The sequence below is a fragment of the Aulostomus chinensis genome, chromosome 19, assembly GCF_037954235.1.
Source record: "Aulostomus chinensis isolate RoL2024-O1b breed Wild chromosome 19, RoL_Achi_v1.0, whole genome shotgun sequence".
In the NCBI taxonomy this organism is placed as follows: domain Eukaryota; kingdom Metazoa; phylum Chordata; class Actinopteri; order Syngnathiformes; family Aulostomidae; genus Aulostomus; species Aulostomus chinensis.
Genome location: NC_141338.1, coordinates 1,379,372 through 1,406,636, shown reverse-complemented (window position 1 = coordinate 1,406,636; position 27,265 = coordinate 1,379,372). Strand labels below are relative to the sequence as shown.

The following is a 27,265-nucleotide window of genomic DNA, read 5'->3' as shown; positions in this document are numbered from 1 at the left end:
TTTAATATAATTCTAAGTATTTTATATTGAAAGGCTCAGATCAGTGGCGTCTGACTTCCTGCTGCCCCACAAACACGTCTACATCGTCTTGGTGAAGCCAACTGGACTTCCTTTGGTGCAGAGGACATTTCACCTCTTATTTAAGGGGCTTCTTCAGTTCTGGACATTGTTCTATACATCATTAATGACAGAACAGACCCGGGGAGAACCTCCTCCTGGAACACCAACGCTCCTTTTCTAACCCCAACACCTCATTGGTCACCTGTTCTTCTGTCCCTGCTGACCAGGGAGCTGCTCGGCCGCGGCATCCAACCTCACCTCATTTGTTCTCGCCAGTTCACTGGAGCCTGGGGTCAGTGACATCACCGCGTTTGTTTCCTAAGACCTCAAACTGATGAGCACATGATGGCATTTAGTTTTTTCACATCTGCGTTCAGCTGAGGGCGTGTCCTCCCGGCCCTCCAGGTGAGTCACGGCAGCTCGGCCACGCCCCCGCACCGCCTTCCTCCAACTCAACCGACTGGCCTGCTGTTATTCCCTGCAGCGGCTGATGAGCCGTGACTTCAGCAGTCAGGCAGGTGCATGAGGACGGCGGACGCGTAGAGGAGGACATACTGAGCGCTCCTCCATGGAGATCGAAAGTATGGTGGCCAACAGCGCTCTGATCAGAGCCCGCAAAGGTAAGAAGCCTTGGGGTGACCTGAGACACCTCCCATACTCTTGAAGACAAAGCAATTTGAAGAAAAACTCCCCTGTAAACTACAAATGCAGCTCAGTTGCAGTCCTGAACACGAGGAGGGAGAGGTGGTTCACCTGCGATTCATGAGCAAGGAAGCAATGGCAGATATTTGCTGGTTCCAGACTCTTAAATGAGGGTTTGCTGTTTGTGTTGAGCCCTGAAGTGGCCTCCCAAACACCAACGCATACACACACCTCGAAACAGAAATGTGTGGATATGTACTTCTAAACGTGCGTACACAGAGAGAGAGAGACGTGCCAAATATAAAATGTCACTTAGATTTCAGGGAAATTCTGATTCGAATACTTCATCTTTCATTGACTTGTTTTTCTGGAACAGACCTCATGATTCATCCTCATTAAAACACTCAGCGATTAATCTGTAATTATGTAATCGAACTGGTCGTCGTATCCCTGTTCAGACTGCAGCCCAAATGAGATCTGTGTCAGATCCTGGGCAGCAACAAAACTCCCCAGTGAAAGGGGATTTTTACAAATCCGATCCAACGTTTAAACTGAATTCCACTCTGCCGTCTGCAGACGCGTCTCGTCGGTCGTTAGCATCGCTCTCAACTCCTTTCCCCAACAATAATCGGCTCGGCTGGTGTTTCCTAGATCGGCTGGTGATGTCTGGACACAACAAATCTGATGTAAACGTCAGCAAGTAATCCTCTGAACCAAGCTTCAGAATGTTAAAGAAAAAAGCAGTAAACCAGTAAAACTGTCAAATGCAGAGTACTGCAAAGTGCTGTCCAAGTATTTCTGGAGAACACATTTTTACCCATGAATTTCCGTGACTTTTCCAGACCCCCCAGAGGGCCGAGCGTCACGCTGCGTGAGAGTCGCTCATTATCAACTGGGCCTGATTTTTCTGGATCGTCGCTGAACTCCAGTGTTCAGGAGTTTGTAGATTTTCAGGCTTGGGTCATTCTTAAAACAAACTTCTCCAGGCCTGAAAATCAGTTCTTTTCAAACTCCAGGAGATTTTCCAGTATGCGAGTGTCGCTCGTGGAGTCGTGGTGACTCTGAGTCTCCTGGTGGAGAAGATTCTCTAGCAATGTCCTGATCACCCACATCTGATCTTTGCGCGTCAGGAGGAAGTTTAGCCTCTGAGTCCATCGCACAAACAGCAGGTCTCAGGTTGCAGGTAAACATCAATCATGTGGTTGGGAACGTCTGCTGGATCCTGCCGCCGTGGAAGGACGCCGACGGCTCAGGAAGGATCTGACGGTTCTGTTTGATTTAGATTAAAACCTCAGAAACATTGAGAGACTCTCCAGTTTAAAAAAACGCCGTTATGGGAGGGAAATGGATCTATAAATAGAGCTGCTGAGCCGCGTCAGGGTGAAGTGAGCTGCAGAGTAATGTGGTCGCACAGGCTTTCCTCACCGGTTCACTGCTATTAATAGTTCATTCACTGTAGCGAAGCGCACTGTTGTCTGGAACCTGATAGACTAGGAGTACACGTGCTGCTGCTGCTGCTGCTGCTGCTGCTGCTGCTGCTGCTGCTGCTGCTGCTGCTGCTGCTGCTGCTGCTGCTGCGTGTGCACAACATCGGTCTGTTGATCTCCTCAGGTGGAGGGAGCAAAGGTCGCAGCTGGAAATGGAGGGAGATGCTTCGCTTCCCACACATCAGTCAGTGCGTGGACCTGGCCATGAACATCGGTGCGTCACCACGCAGACCCGGAGGGGTCGAGGGGCGGTGGGGGGTGGGGGTCACTGTGTGAAGGTCATGCAAGCAGGAGAGATTCAAAGGTTTTATTTTGAGATTTGCCTGAAATGCAAAGACATCAAATCTTAAAACTCTCTAGAGGAGCCTGCAGAGGTCATGGAGGTCATTAAAGGTCATCAGGGGAAACACAAGAAGCCTGAAGCTCAGTGGTGGTGACCTTGAAGTCATGTGACCCTGGTCATCCTTCATAGGCTAACGTTAGCTTAGCACTGCTAACGTAGCATCCAGGCTTCCAGCATCATCAGAGGGTTCATTAGTGAAGACGATCCTGATGAACTGAACCTGGAAGATCATCAACTTTTGTTCACCAGAGCTGATTTACTGGTTCAATCACCACAATCACATGGAGCGATCCTATTGGCTGCTGGGGGAGGAGCCAGGAGATGACCACTTCCTGTTGGACTACAAACACACCACATTCCTGACATAACTTCCTATTGGAGTACAAATATACCACATTCCTGGCATGCTAACTTCCTGTTGGACTACAAAATTACCTCATCCTACTCAAACTGGAGATGAAATTAATTTGAATTTGTGTGTTGAAGGAGGGGAACGTGCTGAATCCTCCTCTGGGACTCTCCTCACTTTTCTGTCCAGACGTCTTCAGTTAGTAGCCAAAATGGCGCAGAAGCCCAAACATGGACCTTGAGCACAAAACGACAAGTGTTTTTTTAACCATGACATTCTCTCTCCCTCCGTGGTCGGAGGGAGAGAGAATGTCTGTGTGATGAGCTTCACATCATGTGTTCTCTTCTCTCCTGTCAGAGCGGGACTTCTTTAGTCTGTGTGTCAAACAGCCAATCGGGAAGAAGCAGTTCCAGCTCTTCTGCCAGAGTCGCCCAGATCTGCTGAACTACATTTCCCTCCAGGACGCTCTGGTGCGCTCTCGGCCGCTCACAAACTAATAGATTATACAACTAAGAAGCTTCTGTTCGAATCGTACTGAGACACCTCGACCTCAGAGAGAACAATTCCCTAGAAGTGCATGCTTCTGTGGACACTGTCAAAGTAAATCAAATAGGGATTCCCAACATGGGGTCCGTGGACCTCCAGGGGTCCTTCAGGGTCTCGGCTGATGTCACTTGTGTTCATACATGTCAGGATTTAACACGAGAAACCTGACACAGCGACACTGTTCTAACCTCTAAATACATGTTCTTAATAAATGGAAATATACTTCGCTTGTAATTCTATAACAAAAACAAACGTGTATTTTCTTATCTGGTTCTACTTTTTGGTCTTTTAATGTCACGCTAATCTTCTTGCTACTGTTCACTGATTCCTTCCAGAGTGAATTTGCTAAGACAGAGGGTGACTCACACTTCATTCATTAGAACTTTGAACAGACAGAATGTTGCATTATCAGTGGTTCAGAACCCGCTTGTTCTTGATAACATGCATGTATTTGTCTGAACTGCGTGTCAGAAACACGTTTGTGAAGCCTCAGTTTCTTAAGTGGAGTTTTATTCTCACATCATGGCTCTTAACTGTGGTTTGTTCTTCCAGGACACCTTTGAGACAAAGTCGGATGGGGAGAGGAAAGTTTTTGGCATCGAGATCATTCAGCGGTTCCTCGAGCACCAGGTCCGGAACCACACAGAACGTCACAGTTGTGTTGATGGTTTTCGACACGAGGGTTCTCACAGTCGTGTCGAAAACCAGACGTTCCTAGAATGTTCTCACACAGTCAAGATGTGGAGTTTTTTAAAATATAGAAGAACATTTCTCAGTTGACTGTCAGGGGACAATTAAGATGTTCTCTGTGGAAACACACATTCTATTTATTTATTTATTTATTTATTTATATATATATATATATATATATATATATATATATATATATATATAAATAAATATAATACACACACACACACATATTTACACACATATATATGTATATTCATATGTCCTACAGAGAACTTGTATTGATTTCTTCACATCCAAAAAGTGACCAAAACAAGGGACCGTTGAAGAACTTTCACAACCAAGTGTGTGTTTTAAGGACCTCCTGATGTTCCGCAAAGATTCAGGACGTTAGTCATCTCTACAGAACCTTTAGGTCTGCAGAAGGTTCCGTTTCACGGTTTGACAGATGCTGATTTTGACTGAGGGCTCGTACCAGAACAGACGCTCTTTGTTCCCTCAGTCGCAGGAGTGTGTGTCTGCTGTCATGAGGCACGCACAGAGCTGCACGCAGAGCCTGGAGCAGAACGCCTGCTGGGACGTCTTCCACGCCTGCCGGGAGTAAGTCCTTAAGGCCGTCTGTGTGTGTGTGTGTGTGTGTGTGTGTGTGTGTGTGTGTGTGTGAGAGGGATAACAACTAACTTGTCTGCTTCATGGATTAGAGATCTACGTAAATACCTGGGCGGGGAACCCTTCATGGAGTACCAGGACAGCCTGTTCTTTGACCGATTTCTCCAGTGGAAGATGTTGGAGAGGTCAGTGAGTGGCAGAGGAAGACGAACACACCGGCTCACAGTTGGTCAACCGGTTTATCAGCTTGCGTGTGAAACAGTAGGTTGGCATCAGGCTTGACTCTGTGCCAGTGGTTTTCTTGTAGGACGAGACTTCAGATTAAAGGAACACGCCCACTTTTATGGAAGGTTTCGTGATGTCCATCATCCCCAGAGCCACTTCTCTAGGGAGCAGAGACCCAGGCCATTTAGCTTAGCACAGTGGCTGGTAGTGGATGGTAGTGTTAGCATCACCTAGCTCAGGTCCAGGCTAGTTAGCTTAGCACAATGACTGATAGTGGGTGGAAGTGTTAGCATCAGCTAGCTCAGGTCCAGGATGCTGGTGTGTCCAGCAGGAACCCTCCTCCTCCTCATCATCATCAGTAGCAGCAGTCGCTCTTCTAGTCCTCAACAAACCTTTGGTTCTGTTGACCCAAGTTCCAGTGGAGCTTTGGAGGTGCTGCGTCAAATCACTGCTCCCAGTCAGGAAAGTAGTTCCGGCTACGTGTCTGATTCTACCACTACAACGTCTCCTCATGTTAAACTGGTGTTCATCACCAAGGTTACACACAACCCTCCTGATATTAATGCAGGCAGAGACGGAGCTACGCTAACACTTCCCACCCACTAGCAGTCATTGTGCTGAGCTAACTAGCCTGGGTCTCAGTTCCCTCGAGAAGGATCTCTATGTTCTTGTCGGTCTCTGGGGACGATGGACAGTAACACAAAGTTCCCATCGGTGGGTGTGTTCTTTCAAAGCTTGTTCCGTTGTGTTTGTCTTCAAGGCAGCCCATCACCAAGCACACATTTCGACAGTACCGACTGTTGGGGAAGGGAGGCTTCGGAGAGGTAAGGCTGCATCACTAACAAATGATCCGACTCAGATGCTCGTGGAACCTCTGCAGCTTATTAGAACGTTTATTGTGCATGGATCTCCCCTCCTTCTCCCCCCAGGTGTGGGCATGTCAGGTGCGAGCCACAGGGAAGATGTACGCCTGCAAAAAGCTTCAGAAGACTCACGTGAAGAAGCGGAGGGGCGAGGCCATGGCGCTCAATGAGAAGCAGATCCTGGAGAGCGTGGACAGTCGGTTTGTGGTGAGGTTCCCCTCCTGGAAAGTGATGAGATCAGCTTAGTCAGCGCAACAGTGGAGAAGCGCAGGTTGAGAGACATGAACGACAGGTTGGAACCACGTTGGAGCGTCCAGGCTGAGACGCGTCTGCTGGCTGTGCAGATGAGCTAAAACGACTCCGTTACTCTGATCGGGTGTGTGTGTGTGTGTGTGTGTGTGTGTGTGTGTGTGTGTGTGTGTGTGTGTGTGTGTGTGTGTGGTTTCAGAGGACAGAAACACATCGACTGTAGCGCGCCGTTAGTCCCTCTGAAACAAGTCAAGTTCCATTTCTTTAGCTCGCCATCTTCATTCTTCCGGATCTTGGTTCCTTCCAGAGGTGATTCTAGTGTAAAAGGTGTGTTCTGTGTCTGCAGGTGAACCTGGCGTACGCCTACGAGACCAAACACACGCTCTGCATGGTTCTGACCATGATGAGCGGCGGAGACTTGAGGTTTCACATTTATAACATCGGCGTTCCCGGCTTGGAGCAAGACAGAGTCCAGTTCTACGCTGCAGAAGTCTGTTGTGGTTTAATGCACCTCCACCAGGAGTCCATCGTATACAGGTCAGGCAGTCTCCACCTGCCCAGGTTCTACTGACCCGGAATGTTCTGACAGAACCACTGTTTGATCTTGTAGGGATCTGAAGCCGGAGAACATTCTCCTGGATGACAACGGTAGGTTCAAGCTCGGCTCCCACAAGTCGCCCCACAAGTCCCGATAAGTCCATTCCTGCACGCCGGCGCTGCTATTTTTACCTGTGAGATGATTTCAGGATAAGACAATCAGATCTTCTGATGCAGCGGCGGGACTGGGAGGAGGAAACGGATGGCCGATGGCGTTTTGACACGAGCGCAAACGTTTGCAGGTGGAGGAGGAGAAGCGTCTGTAGACTCAGACTTCTCTTTATTGATCCCTTCGGGACGCCTCCCTCCAGGAAACTGGACTTCCAGTAGCAAAAACAAGATAATACACTTTCAAAATAAAGTTCCTGTCTATCTATCAACAATCAAACAATTGTTCAGTCAAACAATAAACTCTTAACAAATATATAAAAATAAGAGCCTCAAGTAAAATGAAATCAGATGAAACTAAATGTAAAGAACTACTTCAATTAGCAGTTAAAGTACTGGACTTGAATGGTTGACGTTACTGCACAAAGACAGACAGGAGAGCGTCCAGGTTTTTGTTCCGACCTGGTAGGAGGCGGGTCAGTAGGAACCAGGCCGGCTCCGTCCTCAGGAACTGGCTGCCGCTCCGTTGTCATTGGCAGGGCTGGGAGACCTGGAACCACCTTCCTCTCACATGCCTCTGTAATTGCAAGTACAAGTATTTGCAGTCATAGTACTCTGATGAGGTCATGCTCTAGTGAAGGTGTGGGGGGGCAGGAAGTCAACTAAATATGGCCGCTAAAAAAGTCCCAACCATGAAACCTGTTCAGTTTATTGTTTTCTTACCCCCAGGACACATCCGCATCTCAGACCTGGGCCTGGCCGTGAGGCTGCCGGAGGAGGGGCTGGTGCGAGGCCGGGTGGGAACGCTGGGCTACATGGGTGCGTAGGTTTGGAGTTCCACTCGCAGAGAAAAGACAGAAGTCACCCGTGGTTCATCAAGAACATCTGCTGGTTCCAGGCTCATATATAAAAGTACTTTTACTCAAGTACTGTATTGAAGTACATCGTTCAGGGATCCGTACTTTACTTGACTTTGTACTTCTACTACAATTCAAAGGAAATGCTGTGCTTTTTTCTCCACCGCACTAATCTGAACTTTAACATTTGAAGCTGCCAACTTCTAGAGAACAAAATCAACTAGAACACAGGAGAACCAACGAGTAGAACACAGGAGAACCCACGACTAGAACACAGGAGAACCCACAACTAGAACACAGGAGAACATGACTAGAACACACAACCAGAACACACGAGAACACACAACTAGATCACTGGAGAACATGACTAGAACACACAACTAGATCACAGGAGAACATGACTAGAACACACAACTAGATCACAGGAGAACATGACTAGAACACACGACTAGAACACAGGAGAACATGACTAGAACACACGACTAGAACACAGGAGAACATGACTAGAACACATGACTAGAACACACGACTAGATCACAGGAGAACATGACTAGAACACACAACTAGATCACAGGAGAACATGACTAGAACACACAACTAGATCACAGGATAACATGACTAGAACACACAACTAGATCACAGGAGAACATGACTAGAACACACAACTAGATCACAGGAGAACATGACTAGAACACACGACTAGAACACAGGAGAACATGACTAGAACACATGACTAGAACACACGACTAGATCACAGGAGAACATGACTAGAACACACAACTAGAACACACGAGAACACACAACTAGATCACAGGAGAACATGACTAGAACACACAACCAGAACACACGAGAACACACAACTAGATCACTGGAGAACATGACTAGAACACACAACTAGATCACAGGAGAACATGACTAGAACACACAACTAGATCACAGGAGAACATGACTAGAACACACGACTAGAACACAGGAGAACATGACTAGAACACATGACTAGAACACACGACTAGATCACAGGAGAACATGACTAGAACACACAACTAGATCACAGGAGAACATGACTAGAACACATGACTAGAACACACAAGAACACACAACTAGATCACAGGATAACATGACTAGAACACACAACTAGATCACAGGATACCATGACTAGAACACACAACTAGATCACAGGATAACATGACTAGAACACACAACTAGATCACAGGATAACATGACTAGAACACACAACTAGATCACAGGAGAACATGACTGGAACACACGACTAGAACACAGGAGAACATGACTAGAACACATGACTAGAACACACGACTAGATCACAGGAGACCATGACTAGAACACACAACTAGAACACAGGAGAACATGACTAGAACACACAACTAGAACACAGGAGAACATGACTAGAACACATGACTAGAACACACAAGAACACACAACTAGATCACAGGAGAACATGACTAGAACACACAACTAGATCACAGGAGAACATGACTAGAACACACAACTAGATCACAGGAGAACATGACTAGAACACACAACTAGATCACAGGAGAACATGACTAGAACACACAACTAGATCACAGGAGAACGTGACTAGAACACACAACTAGAACACAGGAGAACATGACTAGAACACACAACTAGAACACAGGAGAACATGACTAGAACACATGACTAGAACACACAAGAACACACAACTAGATCACAGGAGAACATGACTAGAACACACAACTAGATCACAGGAGAACATGACTAGAACACACAACTAGATCACAGGAGAACATGACTAGAACACACAACTAGATCACAGGAGAACATGACTAGAACACACAACTAGATCACAGGAGAACGTGACCTTTCGAGGTCGAAGGATTGAATGCTGTGAATCACTGGAACACAAACAACACAAACTATGTGTACTTGTACTTTTGAAACTTGAGTCCACTCAGTATTACACTTCTCAACTGTGACTTAGGAGGAATGCTGAGAGGAAACTTTGACCAGGGAACCCTTTTATCAGGTTCTTTCTTCTTTTACTTCAGGAGAAGGACTGAGTTCTTCATCCACGCCTGCAGGAACATCAGCATTTGCTGTTTTTTTATTGTCATCATGACTCAAATGCGTCTTTGATCAAGTTCCGCGTGTTCTCCTCACAGGTGACCCCGTGCTGTCACACGCCAGCCTGCTGGAGTTCAAATGCAGCAGATTTGATTTTATGTTCCGAACGCTGGAGGAAGAGAATTCCCTGTCACACGATTGTTATCTGTGTTCCGGGGTTTTCCCTGCAGGCGCAGCAGGCAAAACTCCACAGATGAAACTACCAACACGACTCATTTCATCCCTCACCGTTCAGCCAAATTTTAGTCATGTGTGACGGCGAGTCTTTGCGTCACTCAGCTGGTGTGGAGGAAGTCGCCGCTCCACTGGTGACTGAGTGTCAGCAGCGGCTCGGCTGAAACCTGCTTCCTGTCTGCAGCTCCTGAGGTGATTGGCCAGCAGCACTACGGGACGAGCGCAGACTGGTGGGGCCTCGGCTGTCTGATCTATGAGATGACGGCGGGGCGGCCGCCCATGCGAGCCCAAGGGGAGCACCCCAAAACCTCCGAGATGGAGCAGAGGATTAAGACGCAACAGGAGGAATACGGAGACCAGTTCAGCGAGGAGGTGAAGGACCTCTGCTCGCTGGTGAGTTCCTGGAAACAAATCAAGGCTTGAACTTGTGTTCTGTCCAATAAACGATTGTTGCCTGCTCCAGCTGCTGACCAAAGACCCGAAGAGGAGGCTGGGCTGCTGGGGGCGGGGCGGAATGGAAGTACAGTCACATCCCTTCTTCCAAACGATCAACTTCAGGATGCTGGAGGCGGGGCTTGTTGAGCCGCCGTTTAAACCTGATGCAAGTATCCTGATGAACTGAACACGCCTGTAGTCCAGCTGGGGTAACGGTTGAAGTCCACATGCAATTAACATGGAAGCATGATTACATGATCTTCACTACGCCGTTCCTTTAAGAAGTTGGTGCCAATTTCTAATAACGGATGAATTTGGTCATTCAAATATTTTCCAAGAGAGAATTGAGTCTTTAATCAGTCGGGTTGATTCGCGGAGGGTCGAAGCGCTTCGTCTAAACGTTAGTGATCCGGCAGACGTTGCGACCCGCAGGAACTCAACAGCCCAACAGTGAACGGCTGGTGTGGATGTGGAGGCAGAGGTGTTGATTGTGTGGTTCTGCTCCCACAGCCCAGACTGGTGTACTGCAGCGACGTGCAGGACATCGAGGAGTTCTCGGCTCTGAAGGGGGTCAGTCTGGACCACCTAGACAACAACTTCTACTCCAAATTCAACACAGGCAGCGTTACGATCACCTGGCAGAACGAGGTGAGTTCACCGGTCCGACGGATCTGATTGACGACTGCCTGATCTGACTGACGACTGCCTGATCTGCTTGACGACTGCCTGATCTGATTGACGACTGCCTGATCTGATTGACGACTGCCTGATCTGATTGACGACTGCCTGCAATGACAGCAACACCAATGATGGTGCTCTTCCGTTCAGTTCCCTGTCTGGAGCTAAGCTGACTGACAGGAAGCCCGCCGCTACAGGACAGAGAGATGGTTATTTATTTGTGAGCCAGGAGCTCAGGCGGTTGGTGCAGGTGACGGAGGCTGGTTTGGTAGAAAGTTCAAACCACAACAGCGTGAGGTCATAGTGGCAGTCATCAGGGTTCAAGCACATCGGCCCCACGGAGGAACAGTTCCAGGACCGAACAACGGTTCACACTCCCGTGATGTGGTCTTCCCAGTCTTTCCCTTCTGTCTTCCCTGTAGATGATAGAAACAGGATGTTTCCAGGAGTTGAATGTCTTTGGACCAGAACTGTCTCGATCTCCAGACCTGAACTGGTCGCAGACCCCCGACATCCCCAAACGTAGCCTGCTGACCCGACTGTTCCGCAGACACGTAAGATCTGCGCTGCATCTGCGCTCCCTTCACTGGTTTCTCGGGAAGTCGTTGGTGATGTGAATGGAAGTGAGCTGCTTTGTTTCTGTCCTCTCAGCACCACCCCGACACCGCCGACGAGAGCAGACAGAGTTTGGTGTCTGGCGAGGTCTTCAAGTCAGGACTTCTCAGCGGCGCCTTCTGACGAGCATCGTGGCGACGATTAAGACATCACCGTCCACCATAGTGCCGAAGGAACGCAGATGCCGCTCCGTTCCCCAGGTTTCTTTGTGTCACGTTCTTAGCGGCAATGAGCTTCATCCCAGGTTTCCATGTCAACAGTGATGTCAGCTTGTTTCCTAGGTGTAAATTTGTAAACAATGAAGAAGGTTTTGAAAAGAAACATGATTTTTGTCCTCTGTGCTGGCCAGAGCACGTCATTAGCAGTTCGGAAGAACCCGTGTGTGTGCGTGTGTGTGTGAGCGAGACCTCAAGGATTCTGGAACCAAGAGTTTCCTGACACTCTATAGAACAAATTCCATTTTTATCAACAAAAACAATAAAACTGGAGACCTCTCAGCCCAGCAGGGACAAGAACCCGGTGACGCTTGGATTTTACAGAGGAGCAGACAAGTGCTGCCTCCACCAGGTGGCGCGAGAGAACACCCACTTCCTGTGAGTGCTGCAGCTGCACATCAGGTGAAGACAAAACAGTCATGTGATGTTTGTTCCATCAGACTCACTTCCTGTAACCACCAGGTGGTGCTAAAACTTACACTCAGCTGTAGACGTCTTCAGGACTTGTCAAAGATCTGACCATGTGATTCCAGTTACAACAGCCTCCTGTTCTACATTCAGACATCAAACATGGCTGCCTCCTCACCACGGTAACCACTCAGTCCACAGTGACCCACCACCAGGTTCTAAAAGAGGTTCTGACCCCATCTGAGGGGATCTGGTCCGACCCAATAGGACGAGGACATCGACGTGTAATAAAACATGCTGTTTCTTGTTGCCACCAGGTGGCACTATGACTCATCCCAACCATAATCTAACAGGCGCCTTTGAGCCCAGGCTCCGCCCCTCCAGCAGTTTTGGCGAATCAGCCACGTAGTTTTCAAACATTCCCCACCAAAAACACAACCTGCCTGGTGACAGCCGTCAGTTGCAGCCACGATCTCATAATCTTATAAATGAGTTCAACATTTACCCACATAGCATTTTTTTATTTAAAGTATAAAACGGTACATAATTGACACACATCGTAAATCCAATAAAATCAGAAAAGAACACACTTGAGGCTGCAGAGTGGAACCTCGTCTACGGGACTGCTGGGGGAAGACGTTTCTAACTGACGCATCATGATGTACATCTTAATAAGGTGAGAGAGCTGTGAAGTTGTGGAATGTCTGTTGACACCACGTGCCACCACCAACGCCATGAAGTATTCACCTGCTGTTAGAATTTCTGGAACAAATTCTAATAAAATGAATTACGTGTCAAGTTCCTGTTTGGCAAAACAAATATTCCACGAGTTGAAATGAGCCACCACTTTTTCTGGCGCAGCACGAGGAGCTCGGGATTTACAATCGCAAGGCAAATGGCGTTGTCAGTGGAGGTGTGTGAGTACTGAGCTCAGAGTTCATCCTTCCCATGACGGGCTGCGTCGGCCGTCTACTTCCGTCTCCACGTGGTACAACATGTCTGCCAGCGTGTGTTCAATCACGGCTCCTGAGCCCATGTCGTTCATCTGAGTAGAAAACACAAACCAAACATCAGACATGGACGCCGCCGAGGTTCTCTGAGACGAAGACATGAATTTAGATGGCCTAACATGAACGACCGACTATGTTGCTCGATGACAAATCACAAATTAGAGTGAGGCGTGTTTGCAGTCCAACAGGAAGCGGTCATGTCAGGGATGGGGTGTGTTTGTAGTCCAACAGGAAGTGGTCATGTCAGGGATGAGGTGTGTTTGTAGTCCAACAGGAAGTGGTCATGTCAGGGATGAGGTGTGTTTGTAGTCCAACAGGAAGTGGTCGTGTCAGGGAGGAGGCGTGTTTGTAGTCCAACAGGAAGTGGTCGTGTCAGGGAGGAGGCGTGTTTGTAGTCCAACAGGAAGTGGTCGTGTCAGGGAGGAGGCGTGTTTGTAGTCCAACAGGAAGTGGTCATGTCAGGGAGGAGGCGTATTTGTAGTCCAACAGGAAGTGGTCATGTCAGGGAGGAGGCGTGTTTGTAGTCCAACAGGAAGTGGTCATGTCAGGGAGGAGGCCTGTTTGTAGTCCAACAGGAAGTGGTCATGGCAGGGAGGAGGCGTGTTTGTAGTCCAACAGGAAGTGGTCATGGCAGGGAGGAGGCGTGTTTGTAGTCCAACAGGAAGTGGTCATGGCAGGGAGGAGGCCTGTTTGTAGTCCAACAGGAAGTGGTCATGGCAGGGAGGAGGCGTGTTTGTAGTCCAACAGGAAGTGGTCATGGCAGGAAGGTGATCCCTGACACCACAGACACAACTAATTGGCTCAATTTTGCCTTACGACTTCTTTCATTTACATTTTCTCAAACCTCTCCAGACCTGGGAATGTCTAAATCAAACTCCATACGTATTCCAGGTTTTTCCTGAGTGTACCGCTGCTGTCTGAGAGTTTTGTGGAGTACGAGAGGAGGGTCTCACCGGCTGGTACTTCACATCCTTGGGAGGGTATTTGAACTGTGGCCCAAAGTTAACCGACACCTGAGGACAGAGAGGCGTTCACTTCAGACAAGCAGAATCACTGGAGCCCATTCTACATTCTCAGGACTACAACGTGTCACCTGTTCTGTATAACAGGATGGAAACGTGACGGGGGGTCCAAGCAGCCACGTCCATAACCCACCTTTGGAGGTAGCATCAGAGCCAAGTCAGAGGTGAAGCTAGGATGGAGCGACGCCTGTGTAAACGGGACGGCGCGGGCCTGCGGGTCAGGGCCGTGATGTCCGATGACGTTTATTAGTGTAACCATAGTTACACAACAAATCTCCTTAGAAAAACATTATGTCACAGTGAGCAACGAGCTATCTAGTGCCCGGGTAAACAACAACCAGGTTACCAGCGTCCGGCTGCATTAGCACCTCAACACTCACCCGCCAACCATTACTGTTTTGAAAATGTCTCTGTTCAACACGTGTTAAAGGTCACTCTTGACGCTGCCCCTGACATAGTCAACTGTACACCGCACCCTGCTGATGATGTCATTACACGTCTGATCCTCGGAGCCCAGGCTGCTAACTCAATCGCATACAGGCCCAGTATATGCTGCCTTCGTTGGGTCTGTGCAAAGGCAAACGCGGGTCAAAGGTGAACCTCGCATGGCGGCTCTGATGCAGGGTCTCTGTGTAAAAGCAGCTTTAGAGACATGAGTGTTGGGAGAAGTGGTGGCGCTGACCGTGCAGCTCTTGTAGAGCGAGATGGCCGGGAAGTAGATGCCTTCAAACAGGTTTTCAAAGGCAACACCTTGGCTCACTCCATTTTTATAGAACACCATCTGAAAAACAGGATCCAGCAGTTAAGAGCAGCCAAAGCCTCTGCCAGGATTTGACTCTGAGGAGCTTCTCTGACCCTGCTGTTGCTCATGGACTTCAGGCTTTTCTCAGCTTTGTCAACGTAGTCCTTTTCCTCAAAGTACAGGTAGCTCTTGAACTTGATTAGTGCCTGGAAACAGAAAAAAGGCAAGAATTCAGGTCGGGACAGGCGAGTTCACTCTCTACTTCTCCACTGTGTTTTTTTAATTGCTGTTTGTGGTTTCTCTGAGGAGCGAAGCATGCAGCATATAAGAAGAGAAGAGGGAAGACGAGCTTTAAGCTTAGCTTGTGGACAAATGCTGGTCTATTTTAAATTGAATATGGAGAACTTTAACACTGTCCCGGGTTCTCAAGGCTCTGATGTGCTACCTTGTCCTTGTAGGTATCAGGCAGGGCCTTGGCGGTCTCTGTGCCATCAGGCAGCTCAATGAAGAAGCCCAACGTGTCTCCCTGGCCGTAGGCTGAAGAATAGTGCTTTCCTATTGACTGGTGGAAGCGCGTGCCCTTCTTACTGCGCCATGAATAGCTAAACTTGTCATAACCCAGAGGAGCCTGCAGGTTACCTGGGAGACGAAAAGGAAAGTGTGATTTAAACATTTACAGAACGATCCTTCATATTCTGGCATCTCAGTGCCTGACGATGTGTATTTCTATCACGAACAACATGAGAGACGACTGACCAAGCGGCTGAGACCAGCCGAGTCGGGCTGCGGTGTCAGGAGGCATGTCGTCGACAGAAACCTCAAAGTACCAGGCTCCTTTCCGGATGCCGTGGGAGGCTCGCACCATGGAGTAGCCCTTCTCGCCGGTCACCGTCAGACGGTCGTCAGATATCTTCAGCTGAGGCGCTGGGACATGAAACAGTGACAGTGCTCACATTCCCCCCAAACAACCTAAGTCAATAATCCACAAACTTCAGAACATTCCTGAAGTACCTCGGTCATGGAGGGCCAGCAGCACCCTCTCATACAGACACGCCCGATACAGGTCACCAGGGATGGGCTTGCCAGCCCAGCAATCCAGCTCCAACTTCTCTGGGTCGGGAGCATGGGGGTCCGGTTCTGCTAGGATGTAACGGTAACCGTCTTTATTGAAAGGGTGCTCCAGCGGGTAACCGTGGGGAGGCAAGCGCTGGGCCGAGAACAGGGGGTCACTGGGGACACAGAGGGGGCAATTTCAAACACTACGAGGAACGGTACGAGGCGGGCCAGCATTCACTACACCATCAGGGGGATCTGAATCCAGCCAAACCCCAGGACCGGCAGGGACCCTCCAGGCATCAGCACGGCCATCAGAGAATTAGAAATACCTTCGAGTTCTCTTGGCGGCTCCTGCTGCAGTTCCCTCCTGCTGCTGCTGCTGTTTACGTTTGGCTCCTCTTCCTTTCCCAGGCACTGGAGCCAGAGCGCCTTCAAAAACACACCACCAGTTACACAGCTAGACAGGGGCATCATAACACACACACACACACACACACACACACACACACACACACACACACACACACTAGACAGTGAAAGCAGGTTATTAGGCATTTTGTGTACACAGGGAGACAGCAGGCACAAAAGGCAGGAATTAGTTTGCATGGCGTTTTCCAAACACTATCAGCCTCCTCTGATGCCTCCATGACCTTTGAGGGCTCCTCTAGACTCTGGTTAGCAACCCAGATTTTGAAAACTCCACCGGTCTGGTGTTTACTGGTGGATCTGATGTAGAACTGAACCTCCACCATCCACCAGTCTGGTGTTTACTGGTGGATCTGATGTAGAACTGAACCTCCACCATCCACCAGTCTGGTGTTACTGGTGGATCTGATGTAGAACTGAACCTCCACCATCCACCAGTCTGGTGTTTACTGGTGGATCTGATGTAGAACTGAACCTCCACCATCCACCAGTCTGGTGTTACTGGTGGATCTGATGTAGAACTGAACCTCCACCATCCACCGGTCTGGTGTTTACTGGTGGATCTGATGTAGACCTGAACCTCCACCATCCACCGGTCTGGTGTTACTGGTGGATCTGATGTAGACCTGAACCTCCAACATCCACCAGTCTGGTGTTTACTGGTGGATCTGATGTAGAACTGAACCTCCAACATCCACCGGTCTGGTGTTACTGGTGGATCTGATGTAGAACTGAACCTCCAACATCCACCGGTCTGGTGTTTACTGGTAGATCTGATGTAGAACTGAACCTCCAACATCCACCGGTCTGGTGTTACTGCTGGATCTGATGTAGAACTGAACCTGCTGATATCTCCAGCTGCTGGAACCACACACCTGATTTCAGATTACTGACTTGCACATAGAGAACCGGATGTTCTAGTTGTCTATGTTCTGATTCTCGTAGCTTCGTTGTGTCGTGATCCTGTCGTTGTGGTGAGTGTCATAGTTACTCTGATTCCCAACCTGAGGCGCAGCCCCCTGATGCCCCCTACTGGAGTAACACTGCCTGTCACAATAGGAGTTCCACTGAGGTCAATGAACTGATCCCACTCCTGATTTTGAAAGTCTTCAAACAACGTAACAGTCCTGTGAGCACGTTTGTACTTCAAACCTGGCTAACGTGCAATCCAACATGGAGGAGGAAGACGAGGGTGAGGCTAATTAGTTTTGGATGACAGCCGGGGGCTAATGAAAATGGCCCTCTGCTCCCAGGTGTGTGTCGGGGGGCAGAATGTCATTTCAGTGAGGAAGATTTTAGGGGTCAGAGCCAATCAGCAGCAAGCCAGAGACAAGGATATCCACCAATCAGAGGGGGCAAAGCTTTTGGAGGTAGGGTGGGGCACCAAACAGATGCAGAGAGCAGACAGGGTGGGGGGTCACGACTGGACATGGATGAAGTTGCCCACAAGAAGCGTGTTGAGGAGCAGTTTGAGCTGAGGGGCGAATTAAAGCCTGATTGGAGGTGCGGGGCCAACTTCTATCCAGACGGTTACTAGACACAAGGACACACCCACCAGCCCCATGACACCACATATTCACCTGAGAAAGTAGATCCACCTGGAACACAATGCAGAGTGGTCATCACATTCAACAGGGCCACACAGTGGACGAGACCACCATTATCATCCTCACCAGCTCTCTCTTTCAGCTCAAACACAGGTGCTCATGAAACATATTGATTACCGTTGAGTCCTCCAGCAGTGGGAGTGGCAGTCGACTGTTTCTGGTTGTCATAGGACGGTCCGATGTTGCCCAGGTCCTACAGGACAACACTGGCACGTTAGAGATTCACCCTTCCATCCTTCGGTTTCACCTTCTGCTGCCTGATCACGTTAGTACCTGGTCTAACAGGCCAAATTTGGGGTACTCCTCCTCCAGGTCTTTGCTGCCGGGGTCAGGATGCTCCTTCACCAGGAACACATCTCGCTCTTTACTCTGGAAAATGATCAAAAATGTCGATACGATGCCGAAAACAAAAATATCAGTTTGATTCACCCACAGATGTTGAGTCTACCAATCACTGCTGCTTCCTCCAGGTTCTCATAACCTCACCATTGACTTGACGATGTTGTTGGGCCAGGTGAGCTTCCCGGGTCTCTGACGAGTCGTCATGCACTCCCAGTACTTATCGATGAAAGGGATGATGTCCTGAAACCCAACCAGACACACACTTGTTTAAGACCGTCTACTACTACTGCTACTACTACTTACAGAATTGGTGAAACTCTACTCATTGTATTTAGATACTTTTTGATGACACGATGTACTTGAATGCAAAAAAACTAAAATGGAACACGAGGAATTTCTGGACAATCCTGAGCAGATCTCCCAGTAGGGCTGCGGCTGTGCTCACCTTGTCTTTGGAGAACATGGTCTTTGGGTGCTCATCTTGTGATCTGGACCGCCACGTCAGGTTGGCCAGGGCCGTGAGACACATCTCCTTCAGGTCTACAGAGCGACATCAGTTAGTGAGACAGCTACCGAAGAGCAGAGTCGAACAAATGTTGCTAAAAGGAACACAAATATACACAGCAGGTCGTCAGAGTGAAGACCTACTGGCTTGTTTCCTGAGGAAGTAAGTGTTGCCGCTGTGGTGGCACACGTTGCAGTGAAACACGTAGTTGGTCATGAAGGGAAGGCAGGTTCTGAGGAGGAAGAATGTGCAGAAAAATGTCAGTAAAATCGCACAGCTGCAGCTATTTGATTGGACTCAGTGAACACTCGTACGCAGTGTCGATGCCAAAGGTGTCGGCAGTGAACCACTTCATACACAAGGCACACTGGAGCTCCACCTCCCCCAGCTGCCTCCCGCTCTCCTCATCTCCAGATCCGGTCAGAGCATCCGCAGCCTCCAGGCTGTCGCCGGCTGCTTCCTGCAAACAGGCTCCTTGTTACACTGCTTCTGCATCATTGAAGCGACACTTCGCCCACAAAAGTAGTGGATTTGTCCTTTCAGTACTCACGACGAGGTGTCTTGAGCTCACAAAGGCGCGTACTTCTCCCTCCTGTGTTGCATCTCCATTAGCTTCAAGCTAAATAAACGTGGCTGGCTCTTTCCGCAACCAGGAGTCACAAAGAAGTGATACAGGAGGGAAGAAACGTCTCTGTGAGCTCCAGACACCCATTAGTGAGCACTGACGGGTTTAACAAGCACTTTTCATGGCAGAGAAAAGCGACTTCATAGTTCTGAGCCATCAAAGCAGGAAAATCACAGGTGGAATTGATGCCATTAATGACAGTTGTGTGCAAGTTCACTCTCACTCGCTGATCCAATTAACTGAAGCCATGTTTGTTTGTTAGTGTTTACATCCCTGATTTTCCTGCCTTGACACATCCAAATATGTGTAATGAAAGTAGCGTATCAGTAGCACAGTGGTGGACAAGATGTCTGAGACCAGTCATCGTCAGGTAAGATGAAGCAACGTTACCATTCCCTCTTTGCCATTTGAAGATTCGGTGTCCATGTTGGTGGGAATTTCACTGAACACTGCATCCCTGAAAGTCAGCAAAGATTAATCAGGTGAGAAACTTCACACCGCCAGCGTCTTCCTATCAGCTGGCAGGAGAGCAAGAATGAGGCTGACCACGCCTGACAGGAAGAACCCACAAAGCCCATCCTAACTCACAGAGACCCAAAAACTCGTACTCAATGTGATTATTATCAAAGGAACACACTCTGATGACACAACATTTAGCTTTGTGATTAAAAAAATGCCTCACTTTCCCAATTGCTTTGCTGAATAGCCAACATGGACATTACGTACATGGATTTTCAGAAGTTCATCACTACCAGCTCAATGAACACGAGCGCTGCACGCTGCATTTGAAGCATCTACAAGTCACACGTGCAGATATGCAAGAAAGGTTGGTAAATACAAATAAATTCGATTGTGCTCGCTTTGTTTTTGTCTTATTCAAACGGGGTCTCGTCGGGGGGGTTGAAGGTTTGACTGCTTCAGAGAACAAAATCAGACGACAGAGAGACCTAAAATATCACCGACAGACTTTAAACGTTTGTCAGCACACAGGGAGACGTGGACCTGCCAGAAGTCTGAGGGGAGCCCGGTGTTTCTCCTCAGAAACCAACGGAGCAGCAACGTGAGCGGCTTCTGTCTTCTGTCTGCGGTGGATGCCGCTAGCTAGCTGGTCCGCTAGCGGCTTCCGATGACGCAGTGCGCGTACACGCGGGTTGTATTACCACGGTAAATTATGTGTATCGTTACTACTTGTGAAATATCACAAATGCAGCTCGAATGAAGGGCACATACCCCTTTCCAGTGTCTGATTCGGTAGCAGCTGCACTCCCCGCCTCTCCTTCAGACGCCATCTTTCAAATCATTGAAAACATCTTATCGCGAGAGGCACACGCCATCGCAGGCGGTTTCAGCTCCACAGCGACACCAGCGGACGGGAGGTGAACAGGAAGTCGGAGCGACAGAGGGTGACTTAAAATCGACGGCCCGATGAAGGCAACATTGAATAATCGTCTCTGTCGAGCTGCGTAGATGAAACCAACATCTAATAAACAGACTAACAAATAAACAAATTAGAGGCCCGCTCTGTCTGTGCTTTGTCAGCGCTGATCCAGAATATTAGTGTCATTGGAACTTGATATACATTTGTAGTGAAAGTGGAAATGAACACAACAGTATAAACAACACAAGTCCAATTTTTAACAACTCAAGACTTCGCCAACTTGCTTTTCAGCTCACATTTCATTCCAAGAGAACTTTTCAAATTTATCATGCACTTAAACCGAAAATCCTATCTCACAAATCGGCGAAGTATCCCTGAACGACCACGAGCTCAATAAACGAAGTAAAATGTGATCTGCACTGTGTGCTGCCGCCAAAGCAGCACATTCTAAAAGTGTATTTATCTTCTTATCAGCTGTCAGGTAAGAAATATTGATTCTGATAACAGTAAGAATGTGATTGGCGCCCTCCAGGTGAATCAAAGAGCGAATGGTCTTGTTGACAGCTGAAGGTTCAAGAAGCTTCCTCAGGTTTGTAGTCTGTTCTCTTCCTCCGCCAAGTGTGTGGTTGGTTCCCTCTGAGCTGAACGGCATAAAAACTAACAAACAAGCCGGTGGAACGCGTGAAATCTGGTTTGATCCATTTACCAAAGACAAACGGGGTTGCGCTGGTGGAGGCACGAGTTCTCTTAGAATCGTTCTGGAGTATCAGAGCTACTTCAGTCAGTCAACGGTGAGTCGATCCATTTTTTTCTGGTAGAGAAGGCCCAGCAGCGTCTCCACTTCCTGAGAGGAGAAGCTGCTGGTGACCTTCTACAGGGCCGCCATGGAGACCGGCTTGGCGTCCTGGTACGCAGGGAGCTGAGCAGGGCAGGGGAGCAGAGGTCATCAGCACAGCCCAGATCATCTCTGGTTGCTCTCCGCCCAGCCTGGAGGACATCGCCAGCTCTCGCCACCTCAGCAGAGCTGCCGCCATCATCAAGGACTCCGTTCACCCCAGCAACCACCTGTGTGACCTGCCACCCTCGGGGCGGCGCCACAGGTCACAGACTCAGAGATGCTTCTGTCCTGGAGCTGTCACTGCAGCCAGCAACCACAAAACCAAATGACCTGCCTCACTACAATCTACATATTGATCATATTGATCATATTGATCATACTGATCATATTGATCATATTGATCATATTGATCATATTGATCATACTGATCATATTGATCGTTGATGATCAACAGAAAATAATCTACAATAATTATCGCCTACATTCAAGTGCAAAAACTGTTCTGTCTCCTTCATGTGCAGCAAACTGGGCGGCGTGGCTCAGGGGTGGAGTGGCCGTCTAGCAACCCAAGGGTCGCTGGTTCGATCCTCAACCCCGTGACCATGTCCAAGTGTCCTTGAGCAAGATACTGAACCCATAATTGCTCCTGATGAGTAGGTTGGTGCCTTGCATGGCAGCTCCACCATCAGTGAGTGAGACGACTCTGGAAAGAGCTTGGAGCGCTGCTAAGGTAGAAAAGCGTGACATAAAACTGAGTCCATTGAAATTCACTTCTAATATTTTGCTGTGATTGTGTACTTTATATATATATATATATATATATATATATATATATATGTATATACACACATATATATATGTGTGTGTATATACATATATATGTATATACACACACATATATATATGTGTGTATATACATATATATGTGTGTATATACATATATATGTATATACACACATATATATGTATATACACACATATATATGTATATATGTGTGTATATACATATATATGTATATACACACATATATATATGTGTGTATATACATATATATATGTATATACACACATATATGTGTGTATATACATATATATATGTGTGTATATACACACATATATATATGTGTGTATATATATATATATATACACACATATATATGTGTGTATATATATATATATGTGTGTATATACATATATATATGTATATACACACATATATACATATATATGTGTGTATATACATATATATGTGTGTATATACATATATATGTATATACACACATATATATGTATATACACACATATATGTGTATATATACACATATATGTGTATATATATATATATATACACACATATATATATGTGTATATACATATATATATGTGTGTATATATATATATATATATATATACACATATATGTACACACACTTATGTGTGTTTCCTTTCTTTTGAATTATCTCTATCTCTTTTTAAGCCCAGAACCTTTTATAAATATTTAAGAACTGTTGCACTGTCGTCTGAAAAGTTTCACCAGAGGGAGTTGCACTGAGTTTCATTGAACGCTACACAACCACAATTACGGCTTTTGAGGTTTTTTAAATTATTTTTTTATTGTTATTGTTGATGGGCCGTTCTCGCTGATGTCAACCTGGGCGACCAGCCAAGTCTTTAGACGTTGATATTTGTTGGAATGTAGGTTATAGCAATATGGAAAAATACTGTGAGGTTCCTTTTAAATGGAAATTCACAGATGCAGAAGTTCGTAGTACTTTTACATGTTTTTTTAAATATCGCAGTCTTCTAATGTTGACACCAAATCAGAACGTCGTGTGAGCCAGACCAGTTCCAGCTGCTCGTCCCGGCCCTGGTGTTCGTACCAGCGCCCGATCAGTTTTTGGATGTGCAAATGTCTCCTTTTCTCTTCCACAACAACTTTTCCGCTCGGCGCTGACAGAGTGAGGAGCGAGAATAGGAGCTTTGTTGCTGGCGTGAGACCACCCCACGTCCTCCCTGAAAGTCAAACCTCATTTAGAGGTTTGCGGTACCAGTAAAGATGTTTGGATCACAAAGGCAAGTGTGCCAGCAGACGTGTCACAAAAGAGCAGAGGAATGTGAAGAGCACCCCTGGGTGCAGCAGTAAATGCCTCCGGGCCTTTGTTGGGGGGATAATGGCTGTGTTTTCACCTCCCTTTTCCTCTTGCACACATCTGTGACGAGGAGATTTTTGTTTGAGGCGTTTTACCATCGATGCTGTTTGTGTGTCAACTGGGTGACGCCATCATGATGTGGCTGAACCCCGTGGTCAATAAAATACATCAAATAAAGAGAGACGTCAGGGTCCCCTTGTCCTTCCACTCCAAACGCACCTTCATGACCACCTGGATCTCCTGGTTTGTGGCGACACAGCGTAAACGTGAATAACAGCGAACAAAGGTGGGACGAGAACGGCCGTGAGGTCTTGGTGGTGTGTTCAGGTGCAAATTTTGGCGCGGTGAGTCAATGCAGCGGAGACCAGCCAACCAGCCAGAAAGCTGGAGGACCTTGAAGGAACTCCTGTTCTTCAAACCTGCCAACAGTTGGACATCCCTGCGTGAACAACAGCGCAGCCGTCGACCTGCCACACAAAGGCCGGGGTCAGCGAGGGTCAAGCCCACCGGGGACATCTGCTAATTGTCCTGGGGGTCCGGCCCTCTCTGCTCCTCTCAATACCAGCGGCTCTGCAGGTGTCTGTGGCCAGGAGCTCGCAGCAGCTGCCACCTCCGTGTCTCACCTCCGCGGGGGTCCCCCCCCAGACTCTGAGCGCTCGGACACTGGAGGGATGGAGGGGCGATGTGGACGTAGAGACCCAACCATCTCCTGCATTCTGAGGTTCAGAGCTGCTGGAGGCAGAGGAGGCTTCATGGAGAGAGAGGCTGGTGTGTATTTAGGACAGGAGTCACACAACATTCAACACACACTCACACAACTTCTGATACCAACAACAACTGTCAATCAAAGGTTTTACTCATGTATCCATCCATCCTGGGCCTGCTCACGGCTTCTGTCTCCATCCGCCTGCTCTACTGATACCCATGTAAATGTTTGTTGTTGATGTAGCAGAAGGGATGTGACGTCATAGAGATTTCGGCACCTGCCTGAGTATCAAACACTTCCCGGTCACATGGCTTCTGCACCGACAACAACGTCACCAACTTCACCGGGTCACCTCTCATCCGAAAGGCGTCCTCGGTTCCAGAGGAGGTCCGGTTCCGTCACGACCGTCAGGACCCGGGCCTGTGAACAGGTTCTGGTGAACATTAACGAGGTCCTGTTGCCTCCACGCTGATCAGATGCGCCCCCCCCCCCCCCAACAGCACAAACGGCGGTTCAGGAGAAGAAAAGCGCACACTTTCTCTTTGATGAGTCCATCAATTAGCATCACAACCGCCTCCCGCCGGCGGAAAATCTCACATTTGCAAATAATGACAAGCTGCGGAACAATGAGCGACACGGAGGGAAGAAAGCGGCACATTGGGGCCAGATGCACGGTAATAAATAACCGGCTCCCGCCCCCCCGCGGAGCGCCGCATTTGCATGGTGGAGTGGCCCCCCGGGGCCCGGAGCGTGTCCACGTCGATGCCTTTGTTCGTCATCCGGGAACCTGGTGAATGAAGTGAAACAGGAGCGTATATAAACCCCGGCGGAGGCGGGAGGCTGCAGGGAGACCCGGCCAGCCCGCAGAGATGCAGCCAGCAGCGGCCAAACTAGCGCCGAGCCGCCGGACGCCCTTCAGCGTGGAGGACATCCTGGACCCCCGAAAGTTCACCAGGAAAGTCCTCAGCGCCCAGGAGGCCACAGGTGAGGTTCAGCTCCCGCCAGCCTCGGTGTGACAGCAGGGAGGCTCGACATTACCTGCTCGTGGGATCCCTCATCACCGATTCAGCTGAAAGTTCCAGGTTTCCATGTTAGTTGTATAAAAGAACAAGATTTCTAATGATATTCACCGATGGTTCAGTTAACAAAAAAAATACATGTAAACCTGAAGACAGGAATCATCCGGATTTATAAAACATACCTGACAGGAGCTCTGTGCTTTTATTGTGAAATATATTTGGAACTCTAATTTTATTGAAAATTTTTTGAAAGCAAGATTTTTCCTTGGACTTTTGCGTGCATGTTTGCTGTTTTTGAGTTGATGAAGTGTTGAGCAGCCGCTTGCCTCCAGTTCCTTCACCTCCTCGGGGAGAAAATGCCTCTCGTTTCTCTTGAGTCTTTGAATGCTTTTCTTTTCTTCCTCCAGGAGCTTCTTGGGAGCAAAGCGAGTCCAGAGAGACGCAGCTTCCTCCGGCCGGTGAAACCTGCCGCTTAGATCAGGCGTCGCATTGTCAGGAGAAGCTGCTGAGGTCAAAGGTCGGCGGCAGGCGGATCCGTACGGCCTTCACCCTGGAGCAGCTGCAGATCCTGGAGCACAGCTTCCACAGGTGCCACTACCTGTCGGTGCTGGAGCGGCACGCCATCGCCGCAGCCCTCCGGCTCTCAGAGACGCAGGTCAAGATCTGGTTCCAGAACAGACGCACCAAGTGGAAGAAGGAGCGTCTGCAGGGGAGGGAGGCCGAGGAGGAGCAGCAGCTCTTCACGTGTCCGGCCGTCTGCTCGCCTCTGACCTTCAGTCCTCTGCACCGCCAGCAGCACACGCCCCTCCTCCGGCAGCACACGCCCCTCCTCCGGCAGCACACGCCGCTCCCGCTCTTCACGCCACCGGCGGCGTGTCATCACTATCACTCATGACGGCTGCTGGGAGTGGACATTGAGCATCTGGGAGCTTCTAAGTTTGTACACTGGAATCAGCCAACCAGCTGAGCAGGACTGAGGTCACATGTTGGACTCAAACGTTAAATGGCGCCTAAAGTCATTGTGCTTTAACTTATTTTGATAAATGTTTTATTGGAATCGTCTGTTTGTTTAATTCTTTTCACGGTCACACAAACGACGCAGAACACGTCTGAACTCAGGAGGCTCCATCAATGTTTGGTGGAATAACATGGGAACATTCAGGATCCTCTGGGAACGTTTAGGAAACATGTAAGGCAGGGGTGGGCAACACTTCAACAGGTGATTCCACTGATTGACGCTCCTCTGAGGCCGAAGGAGTGTTAATGAGCGGAATCACCTCTTAGTGTTGGGTTGGAAGGACAACCTGCATCCACACGGCCCTCCATGGCACGGGGTTCCCACCCCTGATGTAACGGAACATTTCTAGGTCTCCATGTTCCCATGACGTTTGCAGTGACGCGGTTCTCAGCCCCTGAGCGCCCTCTAGTGGGCGGGAGTGTTTTCACGCTGAAGCTCACTCTGTGAGTGAGATGTTTTCTTAAACCTGAATATACGCATAACATGAGATGGAAATTCTATATTTGAACTGTATAAATGTGTGAATGTTGGACTGATAAATCGATAA

At 48.4% G+C, this 27,265-nt stretch overlaps 3 protein-coding genes across 6 annotated transcripts; 2 read left to right on the top strand and 1 right to left on the bottom strand.

The window, feature by feature from the left end:
* Positions 1–340: 340 nt before the first annotated feature.
* On the top strand, positions 341–11,981 carry grk5 (G protein-coupled receptor kinase 5). The gene is made up of 16 exons (XM_086188223.1): positions 341–680; positions 2,314–2,403; positions 3,239–3,351; positions 3,980–4,057; positions 4,620–4,717; positions 4,819–4,911; positions 5,712–5,775; positions 5,881–6,021; positions 6,410–6,600; positions 6,674–6,711; positions 7,498–7,587; positions 10,108–10,316; positions 10,387–10,524; positions 10,869–11,006; positions 11,459–11,590; positions 11,688–11,981. Exons 1-16 carry the CDS (start codon positions 629–631, stop codon positions 11,772–11,774), a joined length of 1,752 nt encoding a protein of 583 aa, XP_086044349.1. The 5' UTR covers positions 341–628; the 3' UTR covers positions 11,775–11,981.
* A 777-nt stretch (positions 11,982–12,758) lies between these two features.
* On the bottom strand, positions 12,759–20,928 carry ash2l (ash2 like, histone lysine methyltransferase complex subunit). 4 transcript variants are annotated; one of them, XM_086188219.1, is made up of 17 exons: positions 20,840–20,928; positions 20,000–20,066; positions 19,299–19,444; positions 19,128–19,216; positions 18,925–19,019; positions 18,624–18,719; positions 18,411–18,506; positions 18,255–18,330; positions 18,111–18,128; positions 16,434–16,533; positions 16,060–16,277; positions 15,805–15,972; positions 15,494–15,687; positions 15,162–15,254; positions 14,989–15,087; positions 14,238–14,297; positions 12,759–13,319 (listed from the first exon to the last, which is right to left on the bottom strand). In XM_086188219.1, exons 1-17 carry the CDS (start codon positions 20,896–20,898, stop codon positions 13,212–13,214), a joined length of 1,782 nt encoding a protein of 593 aa, XP_086044345.1. In that variant the 5' UTR covers positions 20,899–20,928; the 3' UTR covers positions 12,759–13,211. The 4 variants fall into 4 exon arrangements, with proteins under 4 accessions (XP_086044345.1, XP_086044347.1, XP_086044348.1 ...); XM_086188221.1 differs by lacking the exon at positions 20,840–20,928 and adding an exon at positions 20,612–20,796; XM_086188222.1 differs by lacking the exon at positions 20,840–20,928 and adding an exon at positions 20,616–20,796.
* A 4,243-nt stretch (positions 20,929–25,171) lies between these two features.
* On the top strand, positions 25,172–27,265 carry pnx (posterior neuron-specific homeobox). The gene is made up of 2 exons (XM_086187457.1): positions 25,172–25,665; positions 26,108–27,265. Exons 1-2 carry the CDS (start codon positions 25,551–25,553, stop codon positions 26,593–26,595), a joined length of 603 nt encoding a protein of 200 aa, XP_086043583.1. The 5' UTR covers positions 25,172–25,550; the 3' UTR covers positions 26,596–27,265.